This window comes from Telopea speciosissima, chromosome 7, assembly GCF_018873765.1.
Source record: "Telopea speciosissima isolate NSW1024214 ecotype Mountain lineage chromosome 7, Tspe_v1, whole genome shotgun sequence".
Taxonomy (NCBI): Eukaryota; Viridiplantae; Streptophyta; class Magnoliopsida; order Proteales; family Proteaceae; genus Telopea; species Telopea speciosissima.
The window spans coordinates 32,629,692-32,650,726 of NC_057922.1; the positions used below are offsets into that span (position 1 = coordinate 32,629,692).

The following is a 21,035-nucleotide window of genomic DNA, read 5'->3' on the forward strand; positions in this document are numbered from 1 at the left end:
AAGAAGAGGAGAGGAGATGTGCAATTTGGGAGTTACACGATATGTGTAATCTCCCTCTAAACTTTAATATATAATCACTCAAGGGTATAATAGGTAACATAAAAATAAAAGAAGCAAAATAACTTGACCTATCTGCCCTTCTCACATATCTCGGTATTAGCTATAGACGCTAATACCGAGACACATACAAATCACGATTCACGATAACATAAAGAATTCATTACCAAGAAGAAAGAGGATTACAAAAGACCCCAGAGAGGGGAAAGGAAAAAAAAATTCACAAATGCACAAACAGCCCGGACCTCAAACAGAGGAGGAAGGAGGCTGGAGAGAGGAAATGGGAAGGCCCCAGGACACAACAATATGCCTATTCCTTAGGATATCAGAACAAAAAAATTGGACATTCCTTGATATTTCGTTCCATCCAGATTTGATTGATAGCAGCACAAAAGGCTAGTTTTCCCACAGTGTCACAAATTGAAGAACCAGCAAAAGACATATCAACCCAAATTCACTCTCTTGCAAAAGGAAGGGTTCTCTGCCTACGGGGCCAGCATTTGTTGAGGATGCCTTGCCAAATTGAAAGGGAGAGGGGGCAGCCAAAGAAAAGGTGCTCCATGTCTTCAACAACGTTCTAACAAAGGCAGCACTGAGGAGAGACCTGAATCTGCCTATGATGAAGAAATGACTATGTTGGAAGGCAATTAGCGAACACTCTCAAGGCTGTAAAGCAATGTCGGGGGATGTGATGCTTGAACCAGAGAAGCTTCCACCACGGAGCTAGACGACCTCTGGCACGAATGGGTTTCCAAGCTGCTTTGGAGCTGAATAGGTCGGAGGTTGTAGGGGGCCCACAAGACACAGTCATCCCTCCCGGGGGGTCTTCTAGGAATGGAAGGCAGGGCATCCCACACCAAATTAAGAACTGGATGAAAGTGGGGGGGAGGGTCCCAATCATTATCAGAAATGATATTGGCTACCAAGGAGTGCCTGTTCAAACCACATTTGTAAATAGCTCTAGAAGAGACAATGAGGAGAAGAATTCCCATAGGGTGCCAGTGGTCCAACCAGAGAGATGTTGAGTTTTCATTACCGATCTGATTGCAGATGGCATCGAGAGCAATCAGTCTTAGAGCAAGGATTTTGCGCCAGACCCAGGAAGTGTCAAAAGGATCAAGTACAGTCCAAATTGAGTCATTGTGGAGAGGCCCTGAGTAAAGCCAATTGACCTAGATGCTTCAAGGTTTAGAGACAATCTTCCAGATGAGCTTGATGATAGCAACGGAGTTTACATCTTTGATTTTACGAAGCCCTAGACCACCCTCTTCTTTGGGAAGGCAGATAGAAGCCCAACTGGTGGGATGGAGGAATCACTTAACAGTTGAAGATGGCAGCCCAAAGATACCCGACCAGTAAATATGAGAAGCTTGCAAAACTGATTTGACTAGAACTAGCCGGCTTGCATAAGAGAGAAACTTTCGTTTCCAAAGTTGAAGCTTTTTCCTGATAAGATCCAACATGAGAGAGTAGTGATGAGCAGTAAGCGTTGCAGAAATCAGAGGTAGACCCAAGTATTTAACTGGGAATTGTCCAAGGGAAAATCCAGAATTATCAATTAGAGAAGCTTTTTCAATCTCAGTGACCTCAGCAAGGAAAAGCAAAGACTTAGTAGTGTTAATTCAATGCCCCGAAAGAATTTCAAAATGATGCAGGCAAGCCATAATATTCTCAATAGAGCAAATAGAGGCCTTAGAGAAGATCATGAGGTCGTCAGCGAATGCAAGATGAGAGAGCTTGAGGGCTTTGCACTTGGGGAGCGGAGAAATGCGATGCTGGTCAGTACTAATTTGAATGGACCTGGAGAGAACTTCCATAACCAAAGTAAAGATGTAAGGGGGGAGAGGACAACCTTGGCGAATTCCCAATGATGAGGAGAAGTAACCCGCTGGACTGCATTAATAAGCACTGAGAAGCTAGAGGTAGAGATACATTGGTGGATCCAATAAGCAAACACTAGAGGAAAACCCATCTTATCCAAGACCTTAGAAATGAAGTCCCATCTCAAAGAGTCAAAAGCCTGAATGTCAATCTTCATGAGGGCAGCAGAGAGGTGAGATTTTTTGTCAAAACCTCTAGTGATGTGTCTTTGTATTCATTGGAATTGATCTGAACTGTTAGAGGTTTTGACAGAAAATCTCTAGAAATACTGCATAAAGTTATGGAAGCAGGGGGAGGGGGTGAGATTTTCTGTCAAAACCTCTATTGATGCGTATTTCTATTCATTGGATCATCCAAACACATGAATTTTGATGGCTGATCCGCATCTTTTATCTTGTTAGAGTCATTGTTAGCAAGTAGGAGTAGAGTTTGAGTAGGTTTTGGTTTCTTGTTTGCAACTATTTAAATAGATGCTTGTAGTCCATCGTTGGACAGATTTGACATTTGGAATGAAGCTTGTTTTAAAGTTGTTGCCAAGAGCTGTGGTGTGCCAATTGTTAGATGTGTATAGAGTTGTAATAAGGGTAGTTCTGGTACTAGTCTTGTTACTAGTTACCTTATTATGTAATTCTGTATTTTCTTCTTTTTTACCTTTTACCTCCCTAGGGAGTGAGTTGTAATACTTTAATTTATGACTTTGAAGTAATATAGATGTGTGGAGATCTCTCTCACACACACAACCATTTACAACCGAAATATTACTCTTCCATTCTCTTGCTCTCTTCTTCTTCTCTTCCTCTCCACCATCTTCCTCCTCTTCTCTTACCTACATCCTTAAACTAAAATCCAACTTGGTATCAGAGCCAAAGGTTTGAGAGTCGTATCATCTCTATTTTCCTCATCTTTTTCCCTCTCTTTGAGATCCTAGAACTCAAGGGATTTCAAAGAAGAGGTTCCTATGTAAATCTTTTGCAAAAGAGGTATGAAGTAGGTTCTCTGTAACCTATTTAGGTGATTGAGGATGATTCTTGAGCTACTTTGGAGCTCCATTGAAGCTGTTTTGAAGTGAACCAAGCGCGATTAGGGCTTCCGCCACTCAAGAGTGAAGGCCATGTTTCTCTCATTCTCGGCATGTTTTGGAGCTTGGAATAGCTCAACGAGAATCGTATAAGGGTCCTCTATATGCTCCAAGTGTGCCTCCTTGATGAATGAAGGTACTTGTCCAAGCATAGCTCGATTTTGTGGATCTGCTCTTACGCCGATTTCCGCCCGATTGCGAGTTGAATCCATGGATCAGGTCCATTTCAGCATGGGTTTGGCTGTTGGACCAGCCTACTAGGATCGTATAAGGACCCTAGTTATAGTCTTCGTGTTCTCCTTTGATGGATGAGACTCCTCTTTGAGTTCTACTCAGTTTCGTGGTGTTGTTCTCTGCCCAGGTAAACCCGATAACGCTGCATTTTCCTTGTTCTTGCATTTAGGGTATCTTGGACCTCTTGTTTGATTGAAAAGTGATGATGAATATCTGCATTTGAAATATTGGGGCTTGTTTAAGCTGTTTTATCTCTTGAAGAGTGTGGGAGTGAAGCTTTGTTGTGCTGGAATCTTTGTCTTTAAGCTGGCAACTCTGTTTTTGTGTGTTGGGATAATTTCCTTGGGTTGAGTGTGCACTCCCCTTGCTGGTTGTTACCTGTTTATGGTCAAGTACTCTTTCCCATACACTATGGGTGATACATCTGCATCTGAACTTGGTTCGGCTACCTCACAGCCTCTTCCCACTGCACCTCAAGTTGAATATGAGAGTGTGCCTACACAGATCCCTTTGTAAAACTTGATGGCACCAATTATTTGGATTGGTCACACTCCGTGAGGCTGTCACTAAGAAGCAAACGGAAACTTGGGTAGATTACAGGTACCATTAAGGCTCCAAAGCCTAGTTCACCTGGCTTTGACCAATGGGAGGCCGACAATTCTACAGTCATGACATGGGCTGATCTTCTCTATGACACCTGAGATTGGGCGAAGGTTTATAAGAAAGGAGACTGCCAAGGCCTTCTGGGACAGTATTGCACAAACTTTTGATCGAGTGGGTGACTCTACCAAGGTTTACCAGCTTCACCAAAAGATTAACTCCATGAGGCAGGGTGATAGGACCATTTTTTAGTACTACAATGCCTTCCTTAGCCTTTTAGAAGAATATGACCACTACAGGGATCTCCACTTGAAGGACCTAGAGGATGAGGCCAAGGTATTTCAGACTCTTGAAAAAGAGCGTGTCTTTACCTTACTTGGTGGTCTGAACCCTGACTATGAGCCCATTAGGCTTCAGATCTTAGGCCGATCTCCCTTTCCATCTCTTAGTGAGGTCTGTAGTTACTTACAGAGTGAGGAGACTCAGCGTGTTGCTATGGAACCCGCTTCTGTATCTTCTATTGAGAGGTCAGCCCTCAACTCCAGTTCTTCCCGAGACACCCGTGGAGGTGGTAGAGGCCAAGGGCCTAACCGAGAGGTAGCCAATACAGTGGAGACAGTAGGTGCTAGTGGAGTTGGTCGTGACCGGTTTAAATGTGATCATTGTGGGAGAACTGGCCACACCAAGGATAGGTGTTGGTCTCTTCATGGCCGTCCTCCTGGCACACGTGGTCGTGGTGGCCGTAGAGGAGGAGCTCGAGCTCACTCTATGATGACTGAGGCAGATACTACACAGGATGACTCTGCCTTTATGGATACAGTGGTTCGCCGGGTCATATCACAGCTTAGCACATCTTCTACACCTTCTGTAGCCAGTTCCTCATCATCCTCCGCTTTACAGGTCTCTACTTCAGCCTCTACAGCCCAGTCTTGGGTCATTGATTCTGGTGCCACTGATCATATGACTGGTACGTCCCATAATTATGATTCCTATACCATTTGCTCTGGTAAGGATAAGGTTAGAATAGCTGATGGCTCCCTATCCTCCATATCTGGTAAGGGTAGCATTCCTGTCACTTCATCTATTTCTCTTACTTCAGTTGTTTATGTTCCTAACCTTCCAGTTAATCTTTTATCTGTGAGTCACTTGACAAAATCTTTGAATTGCTGCATCACCTTTTTCCCTTCTTAGTGTCTTTTTCAGGATTTGGTGACGAAGAGGATTATTGGTAGTGGACGTGAAGAGCAAGGCCTTTATCTTTTTGATCCTTTTGTATCTACAGCTCAGTCTTATGTGTGTGGCCGTAATGATAGTAGTTCTATGGCGGCTGTTTTGTTATGGCATCGTCGTCTTGGCCACCCTTCTTTTATTGTAATGAGGAAACAGTTGCCTCACTTATTTTCTTCTGTTGCTTCTTCTCATGTTTTTCAATGTGAATCATGTATGTTAGCCAAACATTGTCGTTCCTCTTATCCATATCATGGTAATAGAACTGCAGCCCCTTTTCACATTGTGCATACTGATGTTTGGGGACCTTCCCCTACTACTTCTTTATTTGGCTTTCGTTATTTCGTGTCATTTGTTGATGATTTTTCTCGTGCTACATGGACTGTTCTTCTGAAACATAAAAGTGATGTTTGTGATGCATTTCAACATTTTTATCAGATGATCCTTACCCAGTTTGAAACTCGGATCAAAATTGTTCGGTCTGATAAAGGGGGGGAATACATGTTTGGTGGCCTTCAAACCTTCTTTACTGTTCATGGCATTATCCATCAGCTTGCGTGTGTTGACACCCCCCCAACAAAATGGGGTTGCTGAAAGGAAAAATCGCCATCTATTGGAGGTCACCCGTAGTCTCTTGTTTGGCATGCATGTCCCCAAGACCTTCTGGTCTGCGGCTCTTCTTACGGCCTCCTGCCTCATCAATCGCATGCCTACTAAACTTCTTGACTACAAATCTCCCTTGTACATTCTATCTCCTACAGTCTCTGCTTTCTCTCTTCCTCCTAAAGTCTTTGGATGTGTTTGTTATGTGCATGTTAATAAATCACATCGCATTAAACTTGATCCCAAAGCTCTCAAGTGTCTCTTTCTTGGGTACTCCTCTACTACCAAAGGTTACAAGTGCTATCATCCCTCTTCTCGCAAGTGTTTCATCTCCAAAGATGTGACCTTCCTTGAGTCTGTCCCTTTCTTTGCACCCTCTCAGCATCCTCTTCAGGGGGAGAATTGTGGTAGTGAACAAGCTGCTGATCTCCTTCATTCCTCCCTACCTATCTCTCCCTTTATACTTGACATTGGTAAGCATAGGGCTGTGGGTGTAGATGTGAATACAGATCCGGATGTTGACAATGATACTGGTAAGGATAAGGATTACCATATTACCTACAAGAGAGGTGAAGGCTTACATAATGAAAGAAAGAAGACCTACCAAGAGTCCTCTTTGGATCCAGATCCACATCCTGAGCCTCCTCAATCAGGTGATATTCCTTCCCTTCCATCTGACTTAGACCTTCCCATTGCTGTTAGAAAAGGGAAAAGAGCCTGTACTAATCCTATAGCTCAGTTTGTTTCCTATGATGCTCTTTCTCCTACAGGTCTTGCCTTTGTTACTGCTCTCTCTACTGCTTCTATTCCCAGGAATGTTGTTGATGTTATGTCTGACCCAAAGTGGAGACAAGCCATGTCCGAGGAGATGATGGCCCTTGAAAAGAATGGTACTTGGCAATTGGTGGACCTTCCAAGGGGACGTGTCCCAGTTGGATGCAGATGAGTCTACACAATCAAGTATAAGTCAGATGGGACAGTTGAGAGATACAAAGTAAGGTTAGTAGCTAAGGGGTACAGTCAAGTTTATGGGATTGACTATCAGGAGACATTTGCTCCTATGGCTAAGCACAAGTCTATAAGAGTCCTATTATCCTTGGCTGCCAATAAAGATTGGCCACTATATCAGTTAGATGTGAAGAATGCCTTCCTTCATGGGGACTTGGAAGAGGAAGTGTACATGCAAACTCCACCAGGCTTCAAAATGCCTTCAGCTGAAGGGAAAGTGTGTCTCCTCAAAAAGGCTCTATATGGTCTCAAACAGTCACCAAAGGCATGGTTTGAGTGCTTCTGACAGGTTATTTTAAGGATGGGTATTCTCAGAGTCAAGTTGATCACACTTTCTTTACCAAGCGAGGAGATGGTACCATTACAGCCCCCATAGTGTATGTTGATGATATTGTAGTCACTGGAGATGATCTGGTTGAGATTAAAAGACTGAAAATCTACTTGGCTCAAAAGTTTGAAATCAAAGATCTAGGTCCCTTGAATTACTTCTCAGGCATTGAGGTATTAAGGACCAAGAGAGGAATCAACATATGTCAGCGGAAATTTGTTCTTGATTTGTTGACAGAGACAGGGATGTTAGGATGCAAACCGGCAAATTCTCCTATTGAACAGAATCACAAACTAGGAGAAGATTGTGGTCCTTCTCTTGTTGATGCGGGAAAATACCAAAGGCTTGTGGGGAAACTTATCTATCTTTCTATGACATGCCCAGATATCTCTTACGCAGTGGGAGTTGTGAGCCAATTCATGCATGCCCCTAAGAGTGGCCACTTGGATGCAGTGTATCACATTCTCAGATATTTGAAGTCTTCTCCAAGGAAAGGACTGTTGTATGTAAAACACAGTCACTTAAGAATGGAAGGTTTTACTGATGCCGATTGGGCTGGATCCATTACAAACAGGAGATCTACCTCAGGTTATTGTACCTTTGTAGGAGGTAACTTAGTTACATGGAGAAGCAAAAAGCAACATGTTGTGGCCAGATCTAGTGCAGAGGCAGAATTTAGAGCTATGGCTCATGGAGTGTGTGAGCTCATTTGGTTGAAGAGACTAGTTCAAGAATTGGGATTTGGCACTGAAGGGCCTATGAGGCTATACTGTGACAACAAGGCTGCCATCAGTATTGCTCACAATCCTGTCCAACATGACCGAACTAAGCACATTGAAGTTGATAGACACTTCATTAAGGAGAAGATAGACTTTGGCTGTATTTGTACTCCTTTTGTGAAGACCGGTGATCAGGTTGCAGACATCTTCACCAAGGCTCTCGCCTCTCCTCAGTTTAGTACTCTCCTAAGCAAGCTGGGAATGCATGATATATATTCTCCAGCTTGAGGGGGAGTGTTAGATGTGTATAGAGTTGTAATAAGGGTAGTTCTGGTTCTAGTCTTGTTACTAGTTACCTTATTATGTAATTCTGTATTTTCTTCTTTTTTACCTTTTACCTCCCTAGGGAGTGAGTTGTAATACTTTAATTTATGACTTTGAAGTAATATAGATGTGTGGAGATCTCTCTCACACACACAACCATTTACAACCGAAATATTACTCTTCCATTCTCTTGCTCTCTTCTTCTTCTCTTCCTCTCCACCATCTTCCTCCTCTTCTCTTACCTACATCCTTAAACTAAAATCCAACTCCAATCCCTCTTACCCCTTTGATCTTCTCTTTTTTGTTTTAGGTACCATCTATCTATACTCTCACTTTCTTCCTCTCCTTCTTTATTTCTTATTTTTTCTCCTTATTCTGGCGCTGTCTTCTTTCTCTGTTCTTGCAACGATCATTACTGGCAGTGATATATAGTACTTCAAGCTCCCTGGTTCCTGACCCTTTGAGCCTGAAATTTTGGTCAAAGGTAGCCTTCTCTATTCAGAGAACTGAGCCCGCAACCAAATCTGGTTTCAGTTCCACGCCAGGCTTGGTTGCAGAAACTATTATTCATTACTTGAGATTTGGAGTCATTGTTGATTGATCTTAAGAGGGATATGTGTTGAGAGCTTATGCTTAAAACCCTACCTTGAAAGGTGCTGAACAGAGGGAGTTCTATCGCCTGCAATTGAATCTGTTCTTCCACTGGCTGCTGGTTTGAAGGTAAAGACAATCTTCATCTTTGGGATTGTTTTAAAACCCTTAATTCCTAATTTCCTAAAATACCCCTCCTTATTCCTTTATCCTAGTTTGTCCATATTTTAGAAACCCTTCCAAGTTTATCCCCTTACAATAAATATTAATCTCCATTGTATCCTTTCCTATTGAGTTACCCAATAGCCCCTTTAAGATTCTGTTTTATTACAAGTTTGCCGCTTTCTCTTTGCAATCTTCGTTATATTTACAGAATCGTCATTTTCTTCCTACCTTTGGCTATTGTACATTTTGGTGGGCCCATAAGCAAGCCAAATAGGGTTTTTGAATCCTGGTTCCACGTCAGATATGGTGAGGAAACTATGAGCCGTCTTTAGGCTTCAGCGACCTTTTAATTTTGTTCACTCTATTTCATGGTGTTCAGTGAGTTCCATTAATTATAGATTGTAGGGACCTCTGTGGGTCACTGAGTCAACTAGTTATACAACAATGACAATCAAGGTTATGGGTTTGAAGGAATTTCAGTATGTATTGTTTATGTTGCCTGTATGAAGTAGTGAACTATCACGTCCTAAGAACTGCTTAGTGTCTGAAAATCGATGACAACAATCTGTATATAATATGTATTTTTTTTGGGTTCAATTGTATGTAACATGGTTGAAATTAAGAAATACTTAGTTTAAACAAGCGTGATCTGGCATGGTTAGAGACTTGGCAGATACAGGTTCACTGTGTTCATTTCTCTAGTAATCCATCCCTGGATTGTCATTTTGCTTTATCAACTCATCTTCCTTTTAGCATTAGGTATTTTCAAGTTGTATTAATAAAGCCTGTTTTCATGGACTGCCTTTACATTCTATGCTTCACTTGTATGCAGTGGATTCCCAACTTTTAGCCCCATATGTAGGGCCAGACTTTATATTAGCATCAATTATGGATTGGATTCAAATTTTTTGGATGATCCTCAATATCCTACAAAGAATCTCGTAGGAATATATAACGTCAATCCTTTAAAGCCAGTGATGTGTATTTCTATTCATTGGAATTGATCTGGACTGTCCTGTATCAGCCACATCAAAATTCATGTGTTTGGGTGATCCAATGAGTACAGTAAAGACTTTCCTTTTGGCAAGAAGTTAACCATGCGATTCTACTTGTCCTAATTGTATTAGTGAGGTGGTCATGCTTCAGAATGCCTTTTTGATATGAAGGTTTGGCCAACATATCAGCATCCAGATTGAGGACTATTTAGGCCATCTATGAGGACTCCCTGTAAGCATGGAGAAGGATCTATTATAGTTTGTCGAGGAGGCTGTTTCTCTTTTCGTTCGACACATACTTGATATTTGAACTTGGGTTTGCAACATTTCAACTTTATACTGCTGGCTTTGGCTACACCTTTCATTCCTTCCCCCCTCCCCCTTCTGTTTAATCATTTGTTTAGATGTTAATGGTTTGATAATTTGCAGATACATGTTTAGCCAGAGGAACCAAAAGAAAATTGACCCAGCGAACGCTTCTTGAGTCAAGGTTTTGCTCCCGATCAAAAGATAAAGTTCACTCTGATGACTCCAGTAATTTAGGTTCCAACTCAACACATAGGGATCTGGAGAACAGTCCTGCGTGTAACACCTCTTCTACTTTGCCTGAATTTGGTGCCACAGAAGCTGACAAGAGAAATCAATGCTTGTTGCCCTTGGATTTATCATTCAATAGAGAAACTTGTATAGAGGTTTTAGTAGAAAACCTCCCCAAGGAAGGCAGTTTTGACAAGGTGGATGAACCTCCACCCTTTTCCCATGATCTTGAGATGCATCAGCTTAACATGGTTAGCTTTAAAGATAACATCTCTGGGGCAACTCTTGAGACTTTTATTGTCGGCCGAAGATTCAGTGATGAAGTTGAGTTGAAGCAAGGAGCTAGCATTTCTCTTTCAAGGGATTCCAATAATCCTAAAGATCCCAATGCTATCAAGGTTAATTATGATTTTAACGTAGCAACATTGCTTTGAATTTATGCTTTTAATCTATTTTGATTCGAGTCATCTTGCAATTGTCCTTTTTATCAGGTTTTCTCCATGGATTCTGAATCTGGTAAAATGCTTGGGTTTCTTCCTCGAGAGTTGGCTCAATATCTTTCACCTCTGATTGAAAAGTACCGTGTGAACTTTGAGGTATGTGAATCTTTGAAAGATCATGGAGAATGATAGTTTCCACCAAAATGCTGGACATAGTTGTCACGGAGCCTAGGTGAACAAGGCGGTCGAAAGGGGGCCAAAATTAAGGCAACACCAGCAAGGTGCCTAGGTGGCACCTAGGTGTCGCCTAGGCAATCAAGGCGCCAATCCAGACAAAGCTGCTTGGATGCCTAGGCGTCGCCTGACAACTATGATACTGGATACTTTACCTAATTTTCATAATGGTTGCAAATGCGACTTATACTTCTATCCTGCGTATTTTTTACATGCTTATCATTTTTTTCTCTGATCTTCAAAATATTTAATTTGTAGCTTTTATTATTTTAGTATTTACTGGCAACAGTAGGTAATTATTCTCTGACTGCTATTAAATCTAGTAATAGAGGAAGCTGTCAATTCTATACATTTGTCAGTTGCTCAATTAGTATCGAGTTATTTGGTCAATGAGGTCATGACTAGAAGTGTTTTCTATACATTTGAAGAGTGGAAGTTTGGAACCCTTGGTGTTATAGGCTGGGTCCTGTGCTTGATACTCTTCTTTATTTAATGTGGAGCATATTTGATGTGGGGAAAACACTTGGGGGTTCCAACCTTACTTTTTTGAAGTTCTCCTTACTGTAACTCCTCTTATTTTGGCATCACAATGGTACTTTTGGCCTGTAATAATATTTGGAGTCAATATGCAAATTTGTGTGTGCATGTGTGGTTGGCCTATTCTGGATATGTCGCAAATTTTTAACATCTTTACCACCCTCCAAAAGGGGAAAAAGAGAAAAAAGAACAAAGAAAAAAGAAAAAAGAAAAAGAAAGTTTTTTGACACTCTTTAATTTGGAGTGCTTTCCTATTCTAATCTTTCAATGTAAATAGACTAATAAATATGTTGTATCTTGAGTTCTTCTGACGTCACATGTGGGATGTGTTTCAGGGATTTGTGATATCTCTTCCAAAACATTCTTTTGACGCCGTTCCAATTCAGATTGTTTGCCACGAGATTGTGTCGCGTGGTGAAAAAGAATCTAATGATTGTCAGTGTTTTGAGTCCTTATGGGAAAATGTTGTTCGTGTTGTTGAATATGCTAAAAAATTTCCCACTAGCATGACAAGATATCAGCAGAACTTTTGTATTATAATTCACGAGGTTTTAGACACTTATTCCCACCTCTTCTTGGATGAAGAAAAACTATTTCTAGGTATTATGAGTTCACAACATAATATGCTTGCTTTGTCATCATTTGACTTTCTTCAGCAGTTCTAACAAGTGGTATTTTTATTCTTTTGACAGAATCTTTTAGTTCACTTTCAGATGATAGTCAGAGGCTTCTTGTTCGACTTTATACACGAAAAGGTTGCTTCTTTTCCAGGCTACTTTTCATCATGTCAAGGAGTTCTTTCTCGGGGATAATGGGACATCGTAAAAATTTAGTAATGCCATTTTCTTTGCTGTGTTAGGATGGCAGGAATAGCTGAGCTTTATATATCTTATGCTTGAAAAGTATGATCAGTATGATCAAGTCCATTTCACTGGTGATGCTAGAAATTGTCTTCCTTTTGGTTGCTTTATATTAAAAGCAGATCCACTCCCTCATGCTAGCTACTTTGAGGTTGGCGATATGAATTCTGTTCTACTTTTTGTCACTTTATCTAGGCTCATATCTTCAATTAAATAATAGAAACTCATGTATTTTTTCATGAGCTTGATTCAAATACTTTTTTATTTTCTCTTTGCCCTTTTAACACCTTAAAATTGCATCATCACTCCTAGCATGTTCCTGCAAGTGTTTTTCTTATTCTATCCCTTTTAGTGTTTCTCTCAACCTTCCGAACATCTTCATCAAAACCATTCATTTTACTTTTTTCATTTCTTATTGTCCAGAATTCTGTTCTGTTGAGCACTGAAAGATATAAACTTTTCAATTTCAATTTTATTTATGCACTCATCACCTATCAATCTTGAAGCACCTCTCCACTTTCGTGGTCTAACTATGTGTGCAACATCCTCTTCAATCTTGATGTTTCATGGGTGTATTCCTTTTTGTTTATCAATGTTAACTACTCCTGGTTTTCTAAAAATTCTTTTTCTGTATATCCTGTTTCACTCTGGATTTTCCTGCAACCTTTTTATCATAGAAAGCGTCCATTTATTTTATTTTTGACACCACCGTGAACCTTCTAGTATTATAGTTATTGGCAACCAAATCTCTCTTCATTCTTTTCCAGTTTTCCATCTTTGGATATGGGCATCTAAAACATTTGATGCATGTTTTTTTTTTTAAGTTCATTCCTGGGACAATCTTACATTATCTTTACATGTTTCACTGTTCTGCCCTCCTTGTGAGTATTCAAGGAAAAAAGGGTGGGGGGTGAAGAAGAAAAATGAAGAACAATATGTGCCTGTTACATGATATAGTTTTAAAAGTGTCACCAAATGTTCTGTCAACTTTATTTATGTGCTTGCTATTGCAAGATTAAATGCCCTTGTGGATGCTAATTGGCATCTTTAAAGATGGAGAAACAAAAGTCTTAGAAATATATCATTTTGTTATGTTGCTCTGAAGGAAAGCAATTAAAAACCTTTTTCTGTGCTATGGAGAAGAACATAGGTTTTCTTTGACATTGTAGTCTGAAACTCAGAATATCTATATTATCCATTTTCAACTGGAGCTCATACAGATAAAAATATCCAAGTTTCATGACAAGTACTGTACTGCATGATTTGAAAAGTTTACCCTAGTTTTCTAGAACTATGCATCTCTACTTCTTAGCCGTAGACAGCTGAGGACAATATAAATTTTTTTTTTCTTCAGGGCCATGGTTTCGGATTTCTAATATTTCATATGCTGAAATATTGGATTGTCAAGAAGCAATCAAGGGACTCTGTGGTAATTTTTCTCTTTACCATATTTCTTACTCTCTCACATCGAACATGTAAATTGGGCCCTTTGGATGTTCATACTTTTTGGAACTCTGATAATTTGTAAGCTTTCCTGCAACAGCGGCAGGATATATTTATTCCTTGGAATCAACAAAGGAAATGAATTTTAGGGATATGAAGGAAGTTCTAGATGTGCTTGTTGTTTCAGAGCTACGGGAAATTTCAAGTCTGACACATCTGAAGGTATGCATGCTTTTTATTGTTCATATCCCATTTATATCATCTTTCTAATAATCTTATTAAATATTCTCCCTTGCCCCCTTAAATAGAAAAAAAAATCACAAAATATGATGTGCTTTACTATTTCTAAGTGATGTGAATTTTGAGTTCTCACACTTTTGCATATCTTGATCTTTCCTCATCTTGCTGATATTGTGTACGGTTTTGCTAGACATTCTCTCTCTCAACCCTCCTCTTTCATTTGATTTGTGTGTTTGTGTTATACGTAAAAGAATGATGTCCTTACTGTTTCTGAGCTTTAGGAAATTTTGGGGGCAAATTAGGTTTGGGTACGAGAAAAGGATCTTTTATATAATCAAAATTTATATCAGGCCCTAAAATGTTATAACTTGGAATGTGGAAAAAGAACATTTAGGTTGGGGTTGCAAAACCAGGGATGTGGCATTGACTATTATGTATTCTGGTTATTCCTGTATTGGCTCTATTTGTTAATTTGGAGCATCATGGATGGCCCCTACTAAATTTGGATGCTGCCGTAGTTTATGCTCCTATATCAAGCGATGACTTCTGATGACTGCACAGTAAGAGACCTCTGTGTGGACAGATACGGGCCAAACATTATTTTAATCTCTTTTATTAATTTTCTATTACACCATCCAAGTCTGACTGATGCGATCACGGGTCCTAAAAACCTGATTATGTATTGCTATGGGCACACCCAGGTGATAAATAACTCAAATGAAAGGGTTGATGACAATTCTGTAATTAATTTTAAAACTCAAGACTCACAAAAGAAAAGAAACAAGCTTGGGACTTAAATGGAAGTGAATGAGTAAGTGGGGGTATTCCTTGAAGATAGCAATTAGAAGGATAATGAATGAAATAAATAAGAACTAGGAATATTTATGTAAAGATGACGATAGGGCTTAGTTAATAACGTAGGAGAGTTACTTGAAGAGGTTGTCATCAACCTCTCGATGGAATAAAGGCTGGAGTAGAGGACTTGCTTGCGGCTGCTACAGCTCCTCAACCTAGACTTCAATCGATTGGAAATTTCAGAAGAAGCTTCCTTACTGCCTGAATTCTTACAAGGAACAAATGATAGGACCAAATCCAGGTAAATAAATAACTTTTCTTTCTCTGCAACTGAATCTGGTAGAAACCAGCGAACCAGGCCTGATCTTCATTTCGATTATCATGGTAGAAAGGACATAAGAGCTGAGATTAGAAGGTTCGGTTCACCTATGCCGTACTCCCACCCCAAATCTTAGGAAGAAAAAGGAAGGAATGAGGGAGATCGAATCTGTTATAGAGGGGGCTGTTGGTGACGCTAAAACAAGGCACCGAGAATAGCCAGGGTAAGTGAATAACAGTAAAGCAGGGAAGAAGGAAGAGAACGAAAAAGAGAGAAACGGAAAGAAGAAAGAAGATTAAGAATATCTGAGAAGGGGAAAGAGGTATAAGCAAGAATAGGAGGAGAAAGGAGAAAGGAGAGAACCAAGAGCACTGATCAGCTCCAGTAATAGGCCACACAGGGACGCTTTAACAAAACAGAACTCAATTCATTATTTCATTCCATTGTGTATCTGCTCTATCGTATTACAAGCATATATATAAAGAAAAATAAAGACTGCTAAAAATAGAAACTATTGACAAACTTTTGAATAACTAGGAAGCTAACTCAAGAAATAAACTAATAACTCAATCTAATCGCCTACATTGCTAACCCAAATAAAGCACAATAAAATAAAAGATTACAATATAACTCCAAATAAATGATAAAACCCAAATATCCTACTGGACTAAAACTAAATTTGGGTCAGGTTCTCGGTCTAGGCTTCCAATTGGGTTTGTACCTGTCACACCCCGAAACCACCCCCTGGGAGGATTCGACGGCTGACCCGAATACCTGATGTATTGGGGGACCACCAGGATCCAGATGCAGTAAATACACGTCACAAGCACAACACAATTTTAAGATAACACTTGTTACATTGATCAGAGCGCAGGGAAAATAAAGTGCTATAAGTTTTATACATAATATTTACACTGAAGGTTCCAACAGCTCGATGTTCCCGAGTTCACGACCATCGAGCCAACACACCACTAATCTAAAATATAAACAGTGGAAATTCTTCCACCAAAAAGGATAGTACTAAACAAAAGAAAATAAAAAGGTAACGCCACGTCCTTAGTTCCTGTTCTCCAAATAATCCTTTCCGCCACAAACGCATTCACCTGCAGATCATCTAAAAAGAGAAAATTTCACAGGGGTGAGCTCCATTGAGCCCAGCAAGTAAAGGATAGACCACACACACAAGCATGCATCCTAAATGCATGGGTTCAATTTTAATATTAAATCCACCTAACACACAAATGCCTAAGTCGGGTCTGTGCCACGACAACAACTCGGGAGACGTTCTCGGTTCCTTCTTAGCTGCCCCGAGACGTAACCTCAACTGTTGTAGGGAGCCCACAGTGGTTGTTGGTATGATATACCTTCCCATGGGTAGACCCCGATAATCATAGCCAGGACCCCATCCCGGTGTCCTTCACACTTCTCAGTGATAGGGAGCTATGATCACCCAACACATGAACCCCTGTTGGTAAGGGTTGTAGCACTAAGGAATGACATTCCTAGCCATATGCATTCTAAATGGCATAGTACGAGGTGTACAGTGCTCCCGCATCTCATACTACGGCACATCATACCTCTCGTTTCCAAGCCGACTACGGCATCTATTCTAACACAAAGATTCATATTGCATATCATTTCACATCACATCGTTCACGTCCATAAGTCATAAATAATGAAATCAATAAGTATCATAAGCAAAACAAGAATTTAAATATGCATATGATTCATTAACAAATAGTATTAAGAATGAATTAAATACTCCCAAAAGAAATCAAAGCATACCTCTACTTACCTTGTTATGCTTGCGTTTGCGAGATTGATATAGTCCTCGAGACGGTTGCCGATAGGTTTCGGTGACCAAATGATTATTCCCTATAATTATTAAGTCATACACAAGTATTAGGATATGCTTGAGTGTTGGTGGGATCTTAGGGTAGCCTTAGGGTTAGGTTGGAATAGGTTTAGAATCACATTTAGGTTTAACAGTAGTTACAAGAATTTAAAGGAAAGATGGGAGATTTTGTATGAAAATTTTGGATTACTTAGGGGCAGAATTGGGCAATGGTTTATTCTAATAAAATGAAGCCCTATGAATCTAGTTTCTAACAAAATTAGAATCAGAGCAAATGAAGTTCGGATGGTGGAGTTATACCATTTTTACTAAACATGGTCAATCTCCCAGAATAGAAGACAGAACATGTTACCTAACTTGAAATGGGATTTTAGCCCATTTATGTGGAGGCACAGTATTTGGGTCCAATCGGGGTAAAATGCCCCAAAAACCTGAACAGGACTCTTGGATGGATTCTGGTCTGAGTCCACCTCTGGGTCCACCTGAAAACAGAATAGGTGTGGACTCTTGTTATGGATTCTAGCCTGAGTCTATCTCTGGGTCCACATGAAAACATAATAGGTGTGGACTCTTGTTGTGGATTCTGGCCTGAGTCTATCTCTGGGTCCACCTGAAAACAGAATAGGTATGGACTCTTGTTGTGGATTCTAGCCTGAGTCCATCTCTGGGTCCACCTGAAAACAGAATAGGTATAGACTCTTATTGCGGTTTCTAGCCTGGGTCCACCACTGGGTCCACCTCTGGGTCCACCACTGTTGAACCCGAATTTCCTAAGGTTTGAGCTTCCCAACTTGATTTCACTTGGGTTATAAGCCATAAGGACTTGGGGAAAAGGATCATTAAGTCACCTAGGGTCATAATACCCTACTCCTAGCAAGGGATTTGTTGGGTTCAATGAATAAATCATCCAGAAAGACCCAAATCTAGGGTTTGCCATTAAAGTTCCGAGATTCAATGAGAGATTAAATAGAAGATCAAGAGTGGTCTTAGAGGTGAGCATCAAGCTCCCCATAGAGGTGAGTTAGCTCAATTTCCATAGATTCCTAAAGGAACTATCAAGGATTAATATTGGGTAATAGTTACTATAAATTCTGAATTTGAAAAACAGTTAAATCTTAAGTTTTAGTGAGACTTTGTTTAGTTAGATTTCATTAAAGAACTTAAGAATAGGGATGACTGATTTCAAGCTTGATCCTAAGGCAATTGGGTAAGAGAATAGGGTTGACAAATCAGCCATAGTCTCTTTAGAAAAATGGAAGAGAGAGTGGAGTCCTTACCTTCAAAATCAAAGATGGGATCTCAAGTTCTTCCTCCACTTCTTCTTCTTCTTCTTTTCCTTCTTCTCTTTTTCCTTCCAATATTGCAGAACTAATTCAATCGTTGAGTCTCTAGATTAGTTAGGAATAAATGCTAAATCTCATTGAATGACACCTCCACCTTGCATGGGGGCTAGGTGGCTTGTCCACCAACCACTACTTCCATTCTTAGCCACCTCCTACTTCACTATTTATTCAAGTAATACTATATTACCCATGTGCTACATGAATAAATAAATCATATATATATATATATATATATATATATATATATATATATATATATATATATATAGATATAAATATACACACTATATTATTATATTGTATATAACCTATATTAAATTAATATGATAATACTTCTTAGCTTTTAGTAACATTATTATAATATAATCCATTTAAATAACATATAATAATATATTACACAGAATTCTTGAAATTTCGTATCCGACCCACATCGGATACAAGGCCGGATCCAAGCCTGGGTGTGAATCCGATGTTCCCTGTTGTTCAGCCCACACCGGACTCAAGGCTGGACCCAAGACTCTGCTTGCATCCTTTCTTGCCTCCGATGCCTTATTTATGGCTTTTCGCTCATGAAATCCTAGGGCTCTTCTCTGGGGATCTTCTCCACTTACTCTAACACACTCTCGCTAAAAATATTTAAGTTTAAAATATCAAACACGGCTTATGCTTGTCAATTAGTGGAACTTACCACGATCCGTACATCTGTCGATGGGTCTTGCAACTACAGAGGGGAGGTATCCGTCATTTTACTGGTATCTGACACATTGCTGTAAATGTTCTTTCTTCATCATCTACCCGATCGAACACCCAACCAAAGTTCCATAATGTACTCGATGCCACGACTTCGGTTTCCGGATCTATAATCGAATTCGGGTTAGGATTCGGGTTTTGGACTTACAACCACAATTCAAATTAGCCAGGGTTTTTGGGCATGGGTGTAACAGTACCGGTCCATGGAAGTGCTACTGCATCAATTTCCCTGGTATTGAAAAAAAACTCGCCCTCGAGTTTTGTAGAATGCTAAGAATAAGAACATTTTAACGGGTGCTTGCAGCTCCTTGTCTAAAACTCGAATAAAATCCAAAATCTGAAGCTTCAATGCTGCATGTGTCTTAAAATGTGCAGGAAATAATAAGTTCAATATGTAGAACATAGTTGTCAAGGCGGATTGGTAGTCCAATGCATGCGGTCGCCACACCTTGATGACAAGGCAGATTTGGTAGTCCAAGGCATTTTTTGTTTTTGTTTTATTGATGATTCCTTTTCTAACATTTCTATTGATTTGTGTACATAGTGCACATAAGGTGCACTACATGGAATCATGTTAAAAATAAAGATAATAAAGGAGGGTAAGACAGTGAGTTGCTGAGAACGAACGATAAAACACTTGGGAGCCCTGCTTCTTCTAACCCTCTCCCTAGCCCCTTAGGATTGTTACTTGGTTACTCCTTGCGACTTGTCTAATGCCCTTAAAGTTCAATTTTGAATTGGGATTTTGGGGTTTTTTGTTGGTTGAAGTAACTTGATGCAGGTTCATCATAGATATTGGCTTATTTCTGTAGAAATAGGCCTAGGGTTGGGTTATATACATGTTGGGCCTTTGTTCCCAAGGGTTTTCTATGTATTAAGCCACTTTAATGAGCCTAAACTAGGGGTACATAGGTTGCATACGGGATTAGCCCAATACTTAGTTTATTTTTATGTTTTCTAATTGAACCGGTTCAAATTGGTTGCATTCAATTGGTTCAATTTAAGTGATCATGTGACTTGGTTAAGTGGTCATGTGACAACTTAAGTGGTCATGTGATGTAAGTTGGGCTGGATTAGGACTCTATAAGTCCAGCCATATTTTGAGTCTATTTCCTTTAGTATTTTAGTTTCCTTGTCAATTTAAATTACCTAATAGGTTAGGGGTAGGATTAGGCCATTCCTTTTTAGTGTCTAAGTCTATTTTTGAGTCTTCTATATAAGTTTGTAAGGGAGGCCAGCATTGTACACGAATTTGATTAATGAAAAAAGCTTTTGCTTGTTGGCTGCCATTGTTGCTGCTCCTGTGCTCCTTGTGAGTGTGCATCCTTGTGGTTCTATCAAGGTGGAAAGGGACTGGTGGAATCCGGTTGACTCCTTACGCTGTGACGGCTGGGAGGATCTTCTTCAAATTCGAAGGTGGCTTTATCCTTCACTGGGAGGATCTTCTTCAAATTCGAAGGTGGCTTTATCCTTCACAACTGTCAAAGCTTGCTGCCAGTGGAATCTCCAGTAAGTTTGACGCCAAAATTCTTCTTCTAATCCTCTAATCCTTTCCCCCAATTGATCCCCTTTATTTTTGGTTTGAATCCCATAAACCCTAACTCCATTAAAGCCCAAAATCTGCTACTCAATTCTGTCAAGAAGTGCAGAATTTCAAAACTCATCCAAACCCTAACCCTAAATCTGCAGAATTTTGAAACCTAATCAAATCCAGATATTTTTATACCATAATGACCCTCTAAACCCCATTCCCAAATTCCCATCCTAAACCTTAATTTTGCCCTAAAACAGCCCCTAATCAGCCCTAAACAGCAGGCTTAACCAGAGCTTGATTCTACCTGGCTCCTAGTAGGATTATTTCCTATTCTAGGA

At 39.9% G+C, this 21,035-nt stretch overlaps 1 protein-coding gene across 2 annotated transcripts in view; it reads left to right on the forward strand.

Annotated features, from left to right (window-relative positions):
* The window catches only part of LOC122669829 (fanconi-associated nuclease 1 homolog), a 55,420-nt gene that overhangs the window by 13,140 nt on the left and 21,245 nt on the right, over window positions 1-21,035 (forward strand). For both annotated transcript variants that reach the window (XM_043866689.1, XM_043866691.1), the window contains exons 3-8: window positions 10,240-10,745; window positions 10,839-10,943; window positions 11,894-12,158; window positions 12,251-12,313; window positions 13,773-13,847; window positions 13,962-14,083. In XM_043866689.1, coding sequence (XP_043722624.1) covers window positions 10,240-10,745; window positions 10,839-10,943; window positions 11,894-12,158; window positions 12,251-12,313; window positions 13,773-13,847; window positions 13,962-14,083 — 1,136 coding nt within the window. The remainder of the gene's footprint in view (window positions 1-10,239; window positions 10,746-10,838; window positions 10,944-11,893; window positions 12,159-12,250; window positions 12,314-13,772; window positions 13,848-13,961; window positions 14,084-21,035) is intronic.